The following is an 18,235-nucleotide window of genomic DNA, read 5'->3' as shown; positions in this document are numbered from 1 at the left end:
TCCATTTGCCCCTGAAGCCCCTTCCAGTGCTGACATACCACCTGCCGTGTTTACATCCTCATGCATCTGCCCCATTTGACCACACTCACTCCTCCACCAGCATCCTCCATCTTTCTCATTTCCATAACCTATATTCCTACACTCAAATAAAAGGAATTTGTAATTTTCCCTTGTAAAAGGACTGGCCTCCAAAGAGCTTTCATTAGCTCTTAGGAAAACCAAGCCAGGATCTTTAAAAAGCAATGAAAAGCCATGCTCATTCAAACTTCAACCAAGAGGAAGTCATCTCTCAATCTGCTGGCTTGAGAACAAGAAGGAGCCTGTATACCCCAGTGCAATGGACAGTTGTCTCAAGGGGATGTGGGTAAAATGAAAATGGTCATCCTCTCCTTGGCTCACCCCAAGGCTGGCTTAGAGGCTCAAATGAGAAGAGAGACCTGCAAGGGCTCTGCAAATCATAAGGTACTACAGAAATCTAGTAAATCATAACGAACACTGGAAGCTAGGTGGTGCAGTGGAGAGAGTGGTGGGCCTGGAGTCAAGAAGACTCCTCTTCCTGAGTTCAAATCTGGCCTCAGACAATTACTAGCTGTGTGACTCTGGGCGAGTCACTTAACTCTCTTTGCCTCAGTTTCCTCATCTACAAAATGAGCGGAAGAAGGAAATGGAAAACCACTCCAGTATCTTTGCCAAGAAAACCCCAAATGGGGTCAACAGAAAAAGGATTAAGCAAAACTGACATGCATATATACAGGCTTTAAGATTTGCCAAGTGGTCTGTATACATTATCTCACTTAACTGTCACAATCATCCTGTGAATATTAAAGGCATTATTATCCCCATTTTATTCTATATGGGGAAACTGAGATGTTAAGTGATTTGGCATTAGCCACACCATTTTCATTCCATGGCCCTGTTCTAACTCCTGGAGATCAAGAATTGCTGATTCTGCATATTCTCTTAATATGCCTAGGAAGGTAGGATCAAATTTATAAAGCACTTGATGGGTTATGTAGACCTTTCCTCACTATAATCCAGTTATCCCCATTTTACAGATTCAGTTCAAGGCAACCAAAACTGATCAAATACCAGTTATGGGAAGGACCCTGTATGTGCTAGGGATTCACAGATGAAACATAATATACCTCCTGTCCACAAACAGAAGACCACCTATTGTGCAAATGAGCATAATACAAGGGGGATGGAGAAGCTGTAGATCAGGGAAGGAATGTGAGATGCTCCAATTCAAACTTATACAACTGGTATTGTAAGTTCCATTAGGACAGAAGCTGTGTGTCAACTAAGGTTTATTTTTTTTATATCTCCTCTGGCATAAAGCTTTGCACAAAGCATGTGTTTAATAAGTGTTTATGAGAGAAAGAAAGAAAGAGAAGACTAAAGGAAGGAGGAAGGGGGGATGAGTAGAAGATGGGAAGGAAGGAGAAAAGAAGGGAAAGAAGTAAGAAGGGAGGGAATGGAGAGAAGAATGAGAGGAGAAAAGAGGGGAAGAGGGAAAGAAAGGAAGAAAGAAAGAAAGAAAGGAAGAAAGAAAGAAAGAAAGAGAGAGAGAAAGAGAGAGAGAAAGAAAGAAAGAAAGAAAGAAAGAAAGAAAGAAAGAAAGAAAGAAAGGAATAAGGCAAGGAAGGAGAGGGGAATGAAGGGAGGAAGGAAAGAGGGAAGGGAGGGAATTAAGAGAGGGAAGAAGGAAGGGAGGGAGGAAAAGACAAACATAGACAAACAGGAGGGAAGCAAGTGAGAGGATTGAAGGAGAACAGGAGAGCCAAGAGGGCTCCATCACAGGCCCCTCTGATTCTAAATCAATTGATCCTTCCAGGATACCATACTGTGCCTCATCAAATAGAAGGAGACCAAAAGACATAATCTTGCTTTTCCCACAGCCTGTTGCATTTTCCATCTCTTACTCTGTTTATTCTATCCCTCTGATAGTCTCTGCTGGTCAATGGTTAAGAAACTGTGCTGAACTTTGAGAAAGACCCAAGAGTCAGTATCAGAATGAGAACAAGATCCAGAGGAACTAGATCAGAACAAGATCCAAAAAAAGTCCAGTATAAAATCACTACAACTGCAGAGACCCCAACAAACCAGAATTTCCTGATGCTGAGAGAGGAATGACATCGGTATGAATCCATTCCTCCAGCAGGAAGGAACTGAGGACTCACCTGAATGACAGGGCTAGAAGAGACTTCAACACCCAAAAAGACCAATTCCCCTCCTTTTATAGTAGAAACAACTGAGGCTCATATGCCCAAAGCCATGGATCAGAGGCTAGATTCAAACCTCTGACACCAAATATAATACTATTTCTACTGTTACATGTTGTCAAAATCAAGAGAGAAGAGAGGAAAGATGAGGATGGGGCTGGGCTTGGAGGTGGGTAATGGAGGGGGGCGAAGTGTGTATGTCTCATGAATGAGGGACTCAACTGTTCTATCCAAACTCAACTGGAATTTGTCTACAACACTTTGTCAAGGAGGAGGCTATGGAGGCAGAACTGTCTTCTACCTTCCATGGTGGCCCCACATTTTCCTGGCCATCTAAAATCAACAAGCACATTCTCTTTCCTCCTCCACGCTGTGTTTAGAAGAGAGCTTCACTGTGTGTGCTTACACAGCAGCAAAATCTAATGAGAACATCATCTGCATATGCATGCCTCACCCCCTTCTCTGAAAGGCAGAGCATCCACTTATCCAGCTGAGAGATTTAGAACTGTGGTCCCCATGCAGTAGTAATGGCGTTGTTTTACTTCCTTGTTGTCATGGAGATGGGTAGGGCTTCAGATGCTAGTCGGATGCTCTCTTAAATACAGAGACAATGCATTTCCATCCCTTACCATCTGACTTCGCAAGTTCTGGAAATCAGGAAAGAGAAAAACATCCAACTCCACTTAAGCCATTTGGGAACCTGTTTCCTTTTGCAGAACCCTGCCTACTAAACACCTGGAAAGGTTCTCCTATGCTCTAGTAGACAATGATGACAGCAGCTTGCATTTCTATGGTGACTGACAGTTTATAAAGCACTTTCTTCTCCTCATATCCTTTTAAGTGATGTAGTAACAAGGATGATTCTCCGCATTTAAAGGATGAGGAAAGTAAGGCCCAGAGTGGTAGCAGTATGATTCATAGTGAAATTTCTAAGCCTCTTTTCACAGCATTCCTGAGGGATAGGCCGTGTCTGCTTTTATTATTTTTATTTATCCTTACTTTACAAATAAGGAAACTGATTCTCAGAAGGATGTGACTCATAAAACTTTTCCAGGACAGTGTTGGCCATGGAGTCCAGGTTTCCTTGACTCCAGGGCTAAGGTTCTTTCTGCTACATTTCACAGACCTTATGTCTACAGCTGGAAGGAGCACCATCCAGCCCAACTGTCTCATTTTATGGATAAGGAAACTGAGGTCCAGGTGGGTGAAGAGAGTAGCCTAAGGTCACGGGGTAGTTAGTTCCAGAGGTAGAATTTTAGTCTTAAGAGGCAGCATGATTGAATGGTACAATTAGGGATATAGAACAAAGACTCCAGCTTAAAGCTTATCTCTGCCTTTATCCCCTACGTATGCTACAATGGACAAGTCACAGCCTTGATGGGTCTCAGTTTGCTCCTCTGTAAATAAAAAGGGTGGACTACCTGATATGTCTGAGGTCCCTTTCAGCTCCTGATTCTACAAATGGGGCCTGCTATTTTTCCCCATAAAGGACTAAGGGAAGGGTTTACAGAGATGAGTTCTCACCAGGAGTTTTCCCTCCTCTGAGTGACATAAGCTAATAACCAAACAAACCGCACAGTTCTCACGATCTCTTGGACAAATATGGAACTCCGAACGCCTGATCACTTGCTAGAGCCGTGGGCAGTAATTCAATGAACACATTTTCAATAATGGAGATTTGATTAGGCTACGTAAGGCCATGAATGACATACAATTATCCAATACTGTTAATGATCACAGCAAAGGGGGAAGCATGCAGGGAAGCCGCATACAACGATAACAGAAGCAATATTAACTAAGTGGCTGGTGTGCAGGTTTTCTGGGTTGCATTTTTCTGAAGAACTACTCTGAGAGAGAAAAACACAGCAATCCTTGATCCTCTCATTAAGGTCTAACAGGCGCCATTTTTTCTGCATTAGCTAGCACAAGTACAATCATTATGTACCAGGCATCGCCAGAGGAGTAAATCTTTTCAATGTATTGATTTATTTCACTTCCTTAAATAGGTTATTGATCCTCTCCTTCCAAAGAAAAAGAAATAAAAACACTTTTAATCTATGTAACTGGTTACAGTTTTAAGTTTTTTGGGTTTTTTTTTTAAAGTTCTTTCCATGGCAGCTAGGTAGTAAAGTAGCTAAAACCCTGGGCCTGGAGTCAGGAAGAGTTCAAATATGGCCTCAGACACTCACAAGTATGACCCTCCCCAAGTCACTTAACCAGTATGTGCCTCAGTTTCCTTATCTGCAAAATGAGAATGACAATAACAGCTCCGACCTTCCAGGGCTGTGAGGATCACATGAGGTAATATGTATAAAGTACTTAGTATGGTGAGACTTGCAGATAGTGGGTGCTTAATAAAGCTACTTTTTCTTCCTTCCTCCTTTTCTTCCTTCCTTTTCCTTCACATTTCCTCTTAGCTGTAGAGGGGTAAGTAGTAGAGTGGTAGGAAAGTGGGAAGAATACTGGCTTTATAGTTAGAAGACCAGAGCTTAAAACCCATCTCTGATGATTGCTACCAGTATGAACTTGGATGAGTCATTTTAACCTCTTTTGGCCTCAGTTTCCTCACTGGTAAAATAAAAAGGTTGTACCCAATGGCTTCTGAGGTCCATTCCAATTTTAGATCTATCATCCCAAGAGGGAAGCTATAATGAAAAGAGCTGTGAACTCAGAGTCAAGAGATGCGAATGCAAATTTGGACCCTTCCACTAATTTGCTATATGGAAGTGGGCACATCCTTTTACATCCCTGGACCTCAGCTGCCTCATCTGTAAAATGAAAAGGTTAGGATAGATGGGGTCTAAAATAATCTCACACTCTGGCAAATGTAAGGAAACATTTCTTATGCTTCAGTGTCAACTGACCTAGGACCTCATAGGTGTGAGAAACCAGCCTTCATGGTTCTACACCATCTCTCTGCAGAAGCCCCTACAGAGTATCCATCCACTCAATACAGTGGAGGCTTTCCTCTGATCCTTTGAATATGTAGAGTATACAAAAACAGCCTGAGGTTCTCCACCTATGACTGTGTAATAGAAAAGGTGATCTGCTTTGGAATCAGGAGACTGGAGTCTGAATCTGGTACTTATTGGTGGCTGGTTACATGATGATGGGCAAATTACTTAATCTCCCAGAGTTTCAGCTTGCTGATGGATATTACCAACAGTGCCTACTATATTTTAGGCCAATCCAAATCAGTTTCTCAAAAAAGTGTATTTCCATGACATACTTCCCACATATTTCTCTGGTTTACAGACATCTGTATTTGTGTCTCAACCCCCACCAACCCAAAAGCTCCAAGAAGGCAGGGACCAACACTTATCTGTGGATTGCGGTAGACAAAGGCTTGCTGAATCAAATAGAAATGAACTGAGAGGCGGAGTTGCCCAGTGGACAGAGAGGTGCACTTGGAATGAGAAACATAGTAGGTTGAAGCCTGCCCTCAGACACTGACTGGTTGTAGGCCCTTGGGCAAGATGGCACTCAAGCCCTTCTAGTCTCAGTTTCCTTACTGGGAAAAGGAGAGTTTAGACTTGATAACCACTAAGGTCCCTTCCGGCTCAAAATCTGTTATACTGTGAATGAGACTGGCAGTGAGAAGAATCCAGCTTTTGCCTCAGTCTCATGCACCAGGCTTCCAATGTCACCCATACATGACCTTTCCCTTTCCTGCCATCCCATCATTTACCTGGTTCCATTCAGTTTGTCCGCATTCCCCCAAATTATCAGAATGGCACCACTGCTCTAAAAATGACCTGGCCAGCTTCTGTCTCTAGCTCTCAGGCTCCAGGAATTTGAGGACAGTACAAGGGGTGAGATACCACACCTACCTGGTTTCCAGTGGGATGTTACTGTTGAGTAACCAGTTGTCTTGCGCATGGGCAGACTCTGGGGGACCGACGGGGTGCTCTCCGGAAAGAGAGTGGTCTGTTGGTGCAGGACTGGGGTTGCTGCGTGGAGTAAAGTTCCCTCGATTCAGGGAGTTGATGGAGGCTGCGTGATGCTGGTTGGGGGTGTGGGCGTGAGACAGTGGAGGAGGTGGAGTCCGTAACCTAGACGGGTTCTGAAGGCTTGCTGGGTGATCTAGGAGACAAACAGGCCTGTCAGGTCAAGGAAGACTAAACCCTGGGCATTTTCAGCAGGAAGAAAATATACAGTTAGTTCAATGTGGCATAGAAGTAATAATATATTGATACAGCTCAGGTAGATGGAGCACTCCCGGATTTGGTAAAGCACTGTATCTACCCAATGAGGAGAAGGAGGATGACAGTGAAAACGCATTTCTGTAAAGCACTCTATGGTTTACAAAATGGAATCTTCACAACAATGCTAGAATCTCTAGAGGCCTTCAAAATGAAGCCCAAATGCCACTTCTACCAGATGTCCTCTCTGATTCCCCCAGCTAATAGTGCCCTCTTCCTGCCATATTTCTTTGTATTTATTCTGTGTACACTTTTATATTTGCATATTGAGAATAAAAGTGAAATACCATATATGACAGCACTTTGGAAACTATAACAGACCATACCAATGCAAGGGATTCTTATTATGTGGGAGGAAATGAGTACAGCAGGAGATGGAGCTAAATGGTCTTTAAGGTCCCCAAAGAATTCAAAAGTTCTATGACCTGGAGTCAGGAAGACCTGAGTTCAAACCCAGTCTCAGACACTTACTAGCGGTGCAACCCTGAGCAAGTCACTTAATCTTGTTTGCCTCAGTTTTCTCATCTGTAAAAAGAGCTGGAGAAGGAAATTGCAAACCACTCCAGTATCTCTGCCAAGAAAACCCCAAATGGGGTCAGGAAGAGTCAGACATGACTGAAAAAAACAACATGTTTCTATAAACCTAGGGGATGTCATTTGCAAGAAAGGAATATCCAGAAAATCTACAAGTCAAGTACAAGGCTCCGTCATCTAATAACCTTAAGGAACACTGTTCAGCCTGCCCCATACAGGTAAACATACTACTAATAACTAGCATTCACAGAGTGCTTTAAGGTTTGCAAGGTGTTTTACAGATATGATCTTATTTGATCCCTGGGAGGTAGGTATTATTACTATCTTGGGAACAGAAAGAGGGACAGTAATTTGCCCAGGATCACACAGAGAGTAAATGTTTATGGTGGAATGAGTAAGGTGGAACTCAGGTCTGCCTAACTCTATGTCGAATGTACTAAATCCACTACTGCCCCCTATACTATATGGCAATTTATTCAACCTGGAGAAAACAGCTACACCGTGAAAAAGTTTAAGTCATCAGGCATCCTAGATGCAAGGTAGTGTAACAACGATACAGGAACTGGTCTTAGAGTAGGAAGGTCTGGGTTCAAATCCTGGGCTCTGGTCTTTATTATCTAAATCATTCTAGGAAAATTATTTAATGTCTTTGAAATCTGTCTCCTAATTGCAAGGAGAGCACTACTTCCATTAATCAGGACATTTGGAGGAAAAGGTTTTGTAGACTTTACAATGCTATACAGATAGGAATTGCAATGATTACAACACAACTCAGAAATTTCATGTCAAAGAGTAAAGATGCTTTTTTGAAAGCTTAACAGGAATATAATTATGGCCAAACATTAACAGAAATATAATTACAGGGAAGTGTCTTATAATAATAGCAGGCAGGCATATAGCACTTTAAGGTTTCCAATATTATTACACATATAATCTCATTTGATCCTCACAACAACCCTGGGAGGCAAGTAATCCCCTTTGAGAGATAAGAAAACCAAGACTTAGTGAGGTTTGAGTGACTTGCCCAGGGTCACATAACTAGTGAGTGTCTGAGGCTGAATTTGAATTCAAGTCTTCCAGACTCTAAGTCACAGCTTGGGGCTGATCCCCCAGCCACCTCTTTCTGCTCAGTGTGCTACTGTAGACTGCATGCAAGAATGGATTCTGGAGACCTGGGTTTAAATTCTGGGTCATATACTCATCTCCTATGTCATCCTGGGCAAGTTAGCCTCCTCATTTATAGGATGGGAGTTTTCCTGCTTCACAGTGGCATGTGAAGAAAGCACCTTACAATCATCAAGACCTAAGGAAAAGGGAATTAATTCCTATTAATATTATTACAAAGAGCAGACACAGATGCCTTTAGCTTGGGGGATGCAAATGGACACAGGGCCTTGTCCCTGGGGAGGCTCTCCCCAAAACTTTCTTTTGAATTCTGCAAGCATAGTTAGGAGTTAGTGACAGAGAGACGGATACTTCAGATTATAAGGAAGCCCCCATTCCATGGGTGCCATGTGATTTACCCCAAACTGACAGACCCCTCACCATGCCTGGGGACTACTGACACTACCAGCTTGGCCAAGGACCAACATGGGCAGGACTTTCATTAAATAAACCAGATGCCCCACAAACAGAGGTTATGGGACTTTTGGGGCTTTAAAGCTTCAGTGTTGTATTTGGACAGAACTATAAAAGTTCAAGAAATTTATCAAAACAGAATGACCTCCTCTTCCCCACCCCCAAAACCAGGCTGAGAGGCATACCTGGTAAAATTGGCCTCTGAGGGCACAAGGAAATAGGGGAATCATAGATCTGGGAGTACACTAGACGATACTGGGTCAATGAGTATGTCCAAGTTCCAAGGAGCTGTTAATTGGGACAGACAGTTCCTCAAACATAAGCAAACAGGGAATCAGGTTGCCTTGGGTGAGTGATAATGGATCACAGAACCTGTCACCTCCAGACCAAGGAAACAGGAAGTGTTACACAGCACTTGGTACCATCTTCAACACTGATTCAGTCAAGTCATGAATGCATTCATTCATGCAGCAAATAGTGATTAAGCACCTACTATGTGTAGACACACACTGTGTGTGTGCTAGAAGAAATACAAAGACAAAATACAGTATCTGCCATCATGGAGTTTACAGATTAGTAAGGTACAAACACAGATAACTATAATATGAGGTCTAAACAAAGTGCTATGTGAAGTCCAAGGAGAATAGTCATTGTCAACAGGAGAGATCACAGTAGACTTCCTGGAGGAGGTAGCATTTTAAGTTGAGATTTAAAGAAAAGGTGAGAATTCAGCTCATGAAGAGAAAAAGTTGAGATGTTCCAGGTATAGAGAACGGAGTGAGCGAAGGTCAAAAGTGTGAAAGTGAAGGTGTGTTCAGGAAACAGAACAGTCCAGTTCAGTCTGGACTGAACAACACAGTATAAGGCTAGTAAGGCAGGACCTTAAGTCCATGCTGTATGAGGACCAATCAAAATACTGGAAATGGGAGAAAAGAAAGTCTGGGGCTTGGGGACTAGAGTTAGACATAATGGCCATTTTCAGTTATTTGAAAGACTGTCATGAGGAGTCATGAAGACCTATTTTCATGATTTCAAATCTGGCTGAGGCTCACACTTCTTAGCTGTGTGACCCTGAGCAAGTCATTAACCCTGTCTGCCTTAGTTTCCTTACTGGTAAAATGAGATGGAGAAGGAAATGGCAAACCACTCCAGTATCTCTGCCAAGAAAACCCCAAAATGCCATCAAAGAGAGTCAGACACAACTGAAAAAATGACTCCACAACAGAAGGAAGAAGGATTAGATTTGTTCTCTTTGGTCCTAGAGGGGAGAACTAAGACTAAAGAGGAGAAGGCACAGAGGGAAAAAAGTAGGTTGTAGAAAAGGAAAAAAAACCTTCCTAAAAATTGTATGTGTGTTCATCCTTCATTGCCAAAGAAGACCATAGCATCAGAAATAATGACATGACTTGCACTTGACTTTGTTTTGAGTGAGGGAGGGCTGTGTAGGTCACCAGCCTCACTTCTCCTCCAGAGCCATATGAATCCAGTGACCAGATATGCATCAGGATGACTGGAAATGACCCAGGATGAGGCAATTGGGGTTAAGTGACTTGCCCAAGGTCACACAGCTAGTGAGTGTCAAGTGTCCAAGGTGAGATTTGAACTCAGGTCCTCCTGACTCCTGCACTGGTGCTCTATCCACTATACCACCTAGCTGCCCTCCTAACAATTAGGCTTGTCTATAAGGGAGTCAGGTTGTCTTGGAATAATGGGTTCCTCCTCAGCAGAGGTCTTCGAGTGAAGGGTGTAGAACAATTTGTCTGAGCTATACTGCGGATTCCTGTTCCAATAAAAATTGGCCCAAATGGTTTCTGGGGTCCTTCCCAAGCCTGAGATTCCAGGACTCTCCACTAACACTACACAGCGCTATATAAGATTGGGCAGTTCCACAAAGGAGACAATACACACAATGATGTTTTCTTTCAGTTCACAGAATATAAAATGTCCTCATCTCTAAAAGCACAAGGATCATAGCATTTAGAACAGAAAGGTATCTTAAGATTCCCTCAGTACAAAGCACTCATTTTATTTTTTAAAAAAATTATTTTCCTTTGTCCTCACTGTAAGATAGGGAGGAATGGAGGAATGGGATTGGAACAGCACATTTCTGACCACGCCTCGAGAGTGAATGCTCCAACAAAGAAAAACAATTATATCAACTGACCTAAAAGACAACGTATGCAGCATTCTGCCCTTGTTGTCCTCCATCCCTCTGTCATGTGGAAGGGGAGGGTTCATGATTTTTTTTCCCTAGGACCATTAATGTTTTTTTTTTTCAGTTTTTAAGAGTTCATCTTCCTTTTAATTATACTTTTTTTTTAAAATTACATCATTTTATTCATCTTCTTTCATAATTCCAAATTGCTATCAAATTGGTTGGTCCAATTCACAGTTGCATCAACAATGTATTAGTATACCTGTTTTCCCATAGTCCCTCTAACACCGACTGTGCCCATTTTTTACCATCTTTGGCAATCTCAGCATTGTTTTAATTTGCATTTTTCTTAATATTAGTGACCCATTCACTTTGCAAAAAAAGTAAACAAAACTGGTGGAGGGGAAGAGATGTGCTTAATTAAGGCCACAGTCCAAACCCAGAGATTTTTCTACTACAGTAAGCAGTTAAAATAAACAAGAGGGTGGCAGCCACGGTTTACTATTCAGATTAAAAGCAGATGAGACCTATTTTAGCCCAGATTCTCCAAACAAAGCCATACATGGGGCTTCCTGACAGGCCCAAAGGTGAAAGCCCATTTTTGTCCTAGATAAACACTTGCATCCTGAACTCAGCAAAATAAGGATGTGCTACCTCTTTATTTGACAGAATCCTAAAAGGCGTGAGGCCTTTCTGTTGTTCAGGTAGTCAGCAGTATTTATGGGACACCCACTGGAAGGCAAATCAGAAGTCAGGACTCTGTTCTCAAGAAGTTTTTAATTTAAAGGAAGTGGGGAGAGGGGAAGGGAAGGGCAATACGGGCCAACCCTACCATATCGCCCACAAAGAGAGCAAGCCATTGTCTGCACCGGGAACGACAAGGAGCTAATCCACAAGGTAGGATCCTGCTTACAAGGTTATGGCAAGCTAATCATTTGAGAGATTTAAACAGTAGCAGAGCATAAATTAAAAATGGATTTGAATTTCCTCACCCCTCCACGCATACCCACAGCACACACTTCCACATGTTTTAGTCTCCCTTGTAATTCACCCATAAGATCTGAATCAAACAAGAGATGACCCTTCATTGCAAAAGTGAAAATGGTGCCTTGATCCATGGTACTTCACAGGAACCCAAGGTGGGGACATTTATATGTCTACACCATGATCCACAGAGTTCACTCATGGATACTCTGGGCCCTGGATAATGTTGCTTTAACACCATTTATCTCAGTAGTACAGTTATCCTTCCCACATTGTGAAGTTTAGGGGAATGGTGCCCCCATGATATGGAAAAACCACATAAAATTTTTTGGTCCTCCTGAGGTTTTTTCTTTCATGGGGTGTTTACAGTATTAAAAGATCAAATAGGTTGCTATTATATAATGCCATAAACATATTATATGCATTTCTGAATTTCTAAACTTTTTCTGTTTCTGGTCTTCACATACTATCTGTAGCTTCTTCAAAACTCCCCCAAATATTCTTTAATTTCTTATGCCAACTTGCAATATATCAAAACTGCGATGGGAAAAGCCATGATACAGAAGGGGTAACTGTACAAGGCCAGAGGCACAGATCTGACAGCCAAGAAATGTGGATTCTCAGGAGTGTCACTGGTCTGACTTGCCCTCCCATTTATACCCACCCTCCTGCTGGGATTATTGTGTTTTATTATTATTATGTTCATCCTTTGGTATAGAAGAAGACCATACCATCAGAGAAATGATAACTGGACTTGCACTTAACTTTGTTTTGAGCAAGGGAGGCCTGTGTAAGGTCACCAGCCTCACTTTCTCCTCCTGAGCCATCTGGATCCAGTGACCAGATATTCATCAGGATGACTGGAGATGACCCAGGGTGCACTAGGAGACCTTGGGCAGTATGAGTATTTTATTATCTATGTTTAAAGATCAAGAAACTGAGGTTCAGAGATGTCCACAGACTTACCCATGGACACACACCTGGTAAGACTCTGGGCTGAGAATCAAAACTGGTGTAGCTTAGGACTACATATCTGGAACTTTTCCCACTAAACTTCTCTATTTGAGGCCACTGTAAGTGGTGCAGTGGATAATGCCAGGCTTGGAGTCAGGAAGACTTGAATTCAAATTCTATCTCAGTCATTTACTGGTTGTGTGACTCTGGGCAAGTCACTTAACTTTTTTGCCTCAGTTTCCTCATCTACAAAATGGGGATAATAATATCTAATAATGATGATGATGATAACCCGGAGCTGCTGTGAGGATCAGCTCTATAAAGTGTATCTGTAAAGTGCTTAGCACAGTGCCTGGCACATAGTAGGTGGGTTATAAATGCTTATTCCCTTTCCTTTTCTCTTCCTCCTATGCCAAGCTGTCCTTCTGTGTATCTGTAGATACTCATCCATGCGGCAGCCTGGAGTAGTACGCAGAGGGCTGGGCCTCAATGTCAGGACTCAAGGCAGCCCAGCCAGCTTTCTAAGACTCCAAAACTGCAGATCCCTTGCTCATCTGCTTTGGTATACAGGGGTCTCTACACAAATTACATCACAGGGACTGACCAAAATAAACCCTGTGTATAGATATGAGTCCATAGATTGTGCTGTAGAAAGTTCACAGCAAAGGGAAGCAGGAGATTTCAGTTCAGGGCCCAAATGAGGTCTTTTATTAGGTCTGTGACCTTGAGGGAGTTACTTAACTTGACTTTTAGTTTCTTCATCTGAGGAACTAGATCGTTCAGACTGGATGATCTCTAAGGTCCCTTGTGTGATCTCCATATCTCTACAGATAAATGCAGGCTGGGTGTCCATGTGTGTCTACACACATGGGGCGGAAATGAAAAGAGAAAGCTATCCTCAAGAGGCTTTGGACTCAGACAGAGTATATTCAGTAGGGAACAAGAAAGGAAGGATATGTTAGCATGGAGGAGGGCCACTGAGGAAGTCCTGAGCACCGAGCCTATTTACATGGAAAGCAATGGAAAGCATCTCCTGTTGAGGACTGAAGCAAGCAGGCTGCTCATTTAGTGCCCCTGGAGCAACACCAGAAATGAGAAGGTAGGCAAACCAAGCCCTGGGGGAATTCGTACTCCAGGGTCTCAGGTGCTAACGGGGATCAACCTGGCTCAGCCATCTGATTTATAATTGTATGTATAAATAAACGAGGCATAAAAACATCCAAGAGCTCCCCACTGCTATATTATTTTAATGTTTACCATTCCTTTAATGTGGATAGATCAAGAGGCTATTAGTCAGGAACACCTACGTTCAGATTCAGCCTCAGACACTTACTAGTTGCATAATCATTTAACCTCTGTGTCAGTTTCCTTGTCTATAAAATAGGCATAGTAAAAGCACCTCTGTCCTAGGGTTGCGAGGAACGAATGAAATAACTGTAAAGTGCTTAGTACAGAGCCCAGCATACAGCAAGCACTACATAAATGTTAACCATTATCAGAACTGAACTAAATTTAACATGTATTCATTAAGCACCTTGTGTGTGGAAAGCACAGTGTTAGAACCTGAGGAATAAAAAGACAGAACAGAAAAGAGGGTCTGCCCACAGAGAGCTTACATTCTGTTTTAGAAACTAGATGGCATAATGGATAGGGCACGGCACCTGGATATGGGAAGACCTGAGTTCACCTTTGACTTCAGATCCTTATTAACTGTGTGACCCTGGCAAGGGGGTGGGGGCTGGTGGGGTGCTATTCACTTCTCTCAGCTTCAGTTTTCTTACTTGCAAAATGGGGATAGTAATAACATCTACCTCCCAGAGTTGTTCTGAAGGTCAAAAGAGATCATGTGTGCACCGGGCTTTGCAAACTTTGAAGCTCCATGTAAAATGCTATAAACTGCATCATTATTATTACTGGAAAGGAACAAGGTGTTCTCTCCCAACCATCCTTTGTGCAGAATCTATGTACTACTCCTAGTTTATGGATGGGGTCAGAAAGGTGAAAAGCCTTTGTCTGGAGTCCAAATTTGAATCCAAGTCTCCTGAAGTCTTCACTCTACTTCATCTCATTCAATAGTCAATAAATCCCACACAGGCCCTCTAGGAAATGGGGAAGGGGCTGTCTGAAAGAGAGAATGAGAGAAAGCAGATGGACAGTCTGAGTGTTACAATGGTACCCCGGAGATATCAAGAGAAAAGCCTAGGTGGATCCACTATAGGAAAGCCTGGCCAGATATCATGGCAGACCATGATGGCATGGGGGGGTGGGGGTGGCAGGCGACTCTGGTCAGTGGAGACCAGGGAATGCACTTAGCAAACCTCGTCAAACATCTAAAAACACACGTTTTGGGGATAGAAATATGGGAAGGAATCCCACAACTGTAGCCTCTCAGGGCAGGAAAGACGTTCTGGTCCAACTTTGACTTTACAGATGAATGTAAAAGGGCCTTGCAGGCTATCAGAATCACCCCTGCAGACAAGGGTGGAGGCTGCCCAAGAACCCAGGTCTCCTAACTTCCAGGCTGTGCTCCTTCCACATTAATGGGCTGCACACCCTTAGTGTGTTGGGAATTCTGAACAGCAAGCATATGGCATTTTAATTACAAAGGGCTCACACAGAACCACTCTGCTGTTTGACACAGAAGCCTAGAAGTTCTTTCTCAGGGGCAGGACAAGTGCTGCCAACCAGCTAAAAATAAAACCACAAAACAACACAACCCTACAAGATCTGCCAAAATGAAAAAATCATAGATTTAGAGCTAGGAGGAGCTTTGGAAGCCACTGAGTCCATCCCTTTTACAGGCAGGGAAACTGAGGCTGAAAAGGAATTAAGTGATGGCTCAGGGCCATATAACTAATAAGTGTCTAAAGACTAAAGAATCAGGAAGACCTCAAGCCTAGCATTCTATCTACTGTCACCTGGCTGCCAAGGTGTCTAATGATGCCTGCAAATAATTTTTATTAGCAAGCTGGATAGTTATTATTTTTCAGTTGTGCAGTTGATTTTAATTGTGTCCAACTCTCCATGACCCCATTTCGGGAATTTTTTGGCAAAGATACTGAAGTAGTCTGACATTTCCTTCTCCAGCTCATTTTATAGATGAGGAAACTGAGGCAAATAGGGTTAAGTGACTTGCCAGGGTTACACAGCCGGTAAGTGTCTTCTGAGGCCTGATTTGAATTCAGATCTTCTTGATTCCAGGCCTGGCACTCTATCCACCGTGCCACCTAGCTGCCCTCTTATTATATTAATGCAAAAAATGATTGATTAAGTGCTTACACGCTACCACCAGTGGCAGAATATGAATCCAGGCACTTAACACAGTACAGAAGGAGCAAAATTCTTATTGCCTAACTCTTCTGGCTCCATGGCTAATAATCTACCCTTTTATACAATGCTGCCTTTCAACTGAATTAGTGAATAATTGAATTATTGCATTTACTCACATAACATAATTAATAAGGAACCCACCGATAGAATAATAATACAGTAAGCCATGTGTGCACAAGTCAGGAATATTAATAAATTTCAGGAAGATTATTTACAGTCTTTTCCAAGGACATATTAATAAAAATGCGGTTTAAAAAAGAAAGCCACAAACTTGTAGAACAAAGGCCCAGGCACAGAAAGATAATCTGCCAATAAGTCTGATTGCTGGTTCTTTGCAGACATAAGAGGCAGGGGGCCGACTAAAGTGCCGAAGTTCAATAATGCTAAGAGGAAGACAGAGACGACAGAGAGCTAGCTACTAAGGACTTAATGAAGACCCCAGCGAGCCTCACAATCATTAATAGGCCTCTAATGATTGTCATATATGAAATATGATATTTAATTAGCATAAAGCATTAAAATCCTGATTGCTCACAAATGCCAAAAAGAAAGAGTTGTTTTTGTTACATTAAAATGTCATCGACCACTGTGGACTTGGTTACTCCAGACACAACAGTGCTGAGACAGTGCTGGCTAATGAAGCTTGTTCTCCACAGCCAATTTAGAGAGAAAAAGGCCTCTTTGTCATCACATCAACAAGCCTAGGGTCGAATGAATGCAGAGCACGATGAGGCAACCAGGGAGGGGGGCCCAGATAAATCTAAGCCCCACGGGCTTCTCAATGGGGTGAATGCAACGATGCATGAAGGACTGGCGATTTCAGGGGTGCAGGCCACCCATCAGGTGCAAAAGGAGATGCCTCTGTGTTCCTTGGGGGCTGCTCTGACCAAAAGACCTCATTACCTGCTGGCCAGACCACTGACTGCTCACCAAACCTGCAGCACACTCCTTCTTTCTTGACCCTAGCTACTGGCTGCCCTGGCTTCCCTCAAGACTGGGTTCAAATCCCTTCTTCTGCTGGTCTTCCTAGTGACCCAGGCTTTTCTCCTCCCTGCTAGATCCTTTCTTCTGAGATTGCCTTCCTTCTCCTCTGTATATCTGGTTGGCATTGTTTGTTTCTCCAGTTAGAATGGGCAGGAACAGTGTGTTTTGCCTTTCTTCATATTCCCAGTGGTTAGTATAGTGCCTGGCACATAGCAGGGGCTTAATAAAGGCTTGTTGACTGGTTTGACTAATGATGACTCTTTCTCTGTCTGTCTCTCTGTCTGTCTCTCAACTTAGCAAGTCTAGGTCTGAGAGGAAAGGCATAGCATCCATCACCAGACCCACCCTTGGAGCCTTTCCAGTACCATAGGATCTGCTAGACTTTCTGCTTCATTGGCAGATCCTCTGAGGATGTAAAGATATCTCCAGGCCATGACAGCGCACTGGAGAAGGACCTGAGGCAGATAAAGCTGACCATCTTCACATTGGGTTAATTCAACAAACAGATACAGACAGACAGACAGACAGACAGGTAGAAAACCATGTAATCTCAGTTGTACGGGACCTTAAAGGTAACTGAACCTCCTACTCAATCAGTGTCTCCAAAAAAATCTTCTACATGTGATCATTTGGCCTCTGATTGAAGACCTCTATTTGCAGGGAGTTTATTGTAGTTGTTTGGTCCCTTTTTTGTTGTGCCTGACTCTCCACGACCCCGTTTAGGGTTTTTTTGGCCAAGATACTGGAGTGGTTTGCCATTTCCTTCTCTAGCTCATTTTATAGATGAGGAAATCAAGGCAAATGGGGTTGAGTGACACACAGGTCACACAGCTAATAAGTGTCTGAGGCCAGATTTGAACTCAGAAAGCTAAATCTTCCTGACTCCAGGTCTAGTACTCTATATACTGTGTCACCTAGCTGCTCCGGGGGAGTTTACTACCTCCCACTGTTCCCCACCCTAGCTAGGGATCCCATGTCCATTGTGGGATACCCAAAACACAATGAAAAATTTCCCATCTGCTGAACTGAAAGATTCTTCTCTATAATTTTTAAACATTGGTCCTACATCTGGAATCTGGAGCCAAGCAGAACAAATCTCATCCTTTTATCATGTGACCTTTGGACATCCTATCTTCTTTATTCCCTCCCAAAGGTTCCCTTCCATAGGCTAAGCATTCCTAGGTCAAGGTCTGCAGTTCAGCACAACATGCTGGTCAGCCTGCTTGGGAAGGGCTAAAGTTTATCAGCGTCCCTCCTAAAATGTAAAGTACAGAACAGGGTGGAATCCTCTA

General features: G+C 42.8%; 1 protein-coding gene across 6 annotated transcripts in view; it reads right to left on the bottom strand.

Annotated features, from left to right (window-relative positions):
* TENM4 (teneurin transmembrane protein 4) overlaps nucleotides 1-18,235 on the bottom strand; it is a 1,206,236-nt gene that overhangs the window by 330,680 nt on the left and 857,321 nt on the right. For all 6 annotated transcript variants that reach the window (XM_072610720.1, XM_072610721.1, XM_072610718.1 and 3 more), the window contains one exon: nucleotides 6,053-6,305. In XM_072610720.1, coding sequence (XP_072466821.1) covers nucleotides 6,053-6,305 — 253 coding nt within the window. The remainder of the gene's footprint in view (nucleotides 1-6,052; nucleotides 6,306-18,235) is intronic.

This window comes from Notamacropus eugenii, chromosome 5 (genome assembly GCF_028372415.1).
Source record: "Notamacropus eugenii isolate mMacEug1 chromosome 5, mMacEug1.pri_v2, whole genome shotgun sequence".
Taxonomy (NCBI): Eukaryota; Metazoa; Chordata; class Mammalia; order Diprotodontia; family Macropodidae; genus Notamacropus; species Notamacropus eugenii.
This window is presented reverse-complemented; position numbering and strand designations above follow the sequence as displayed.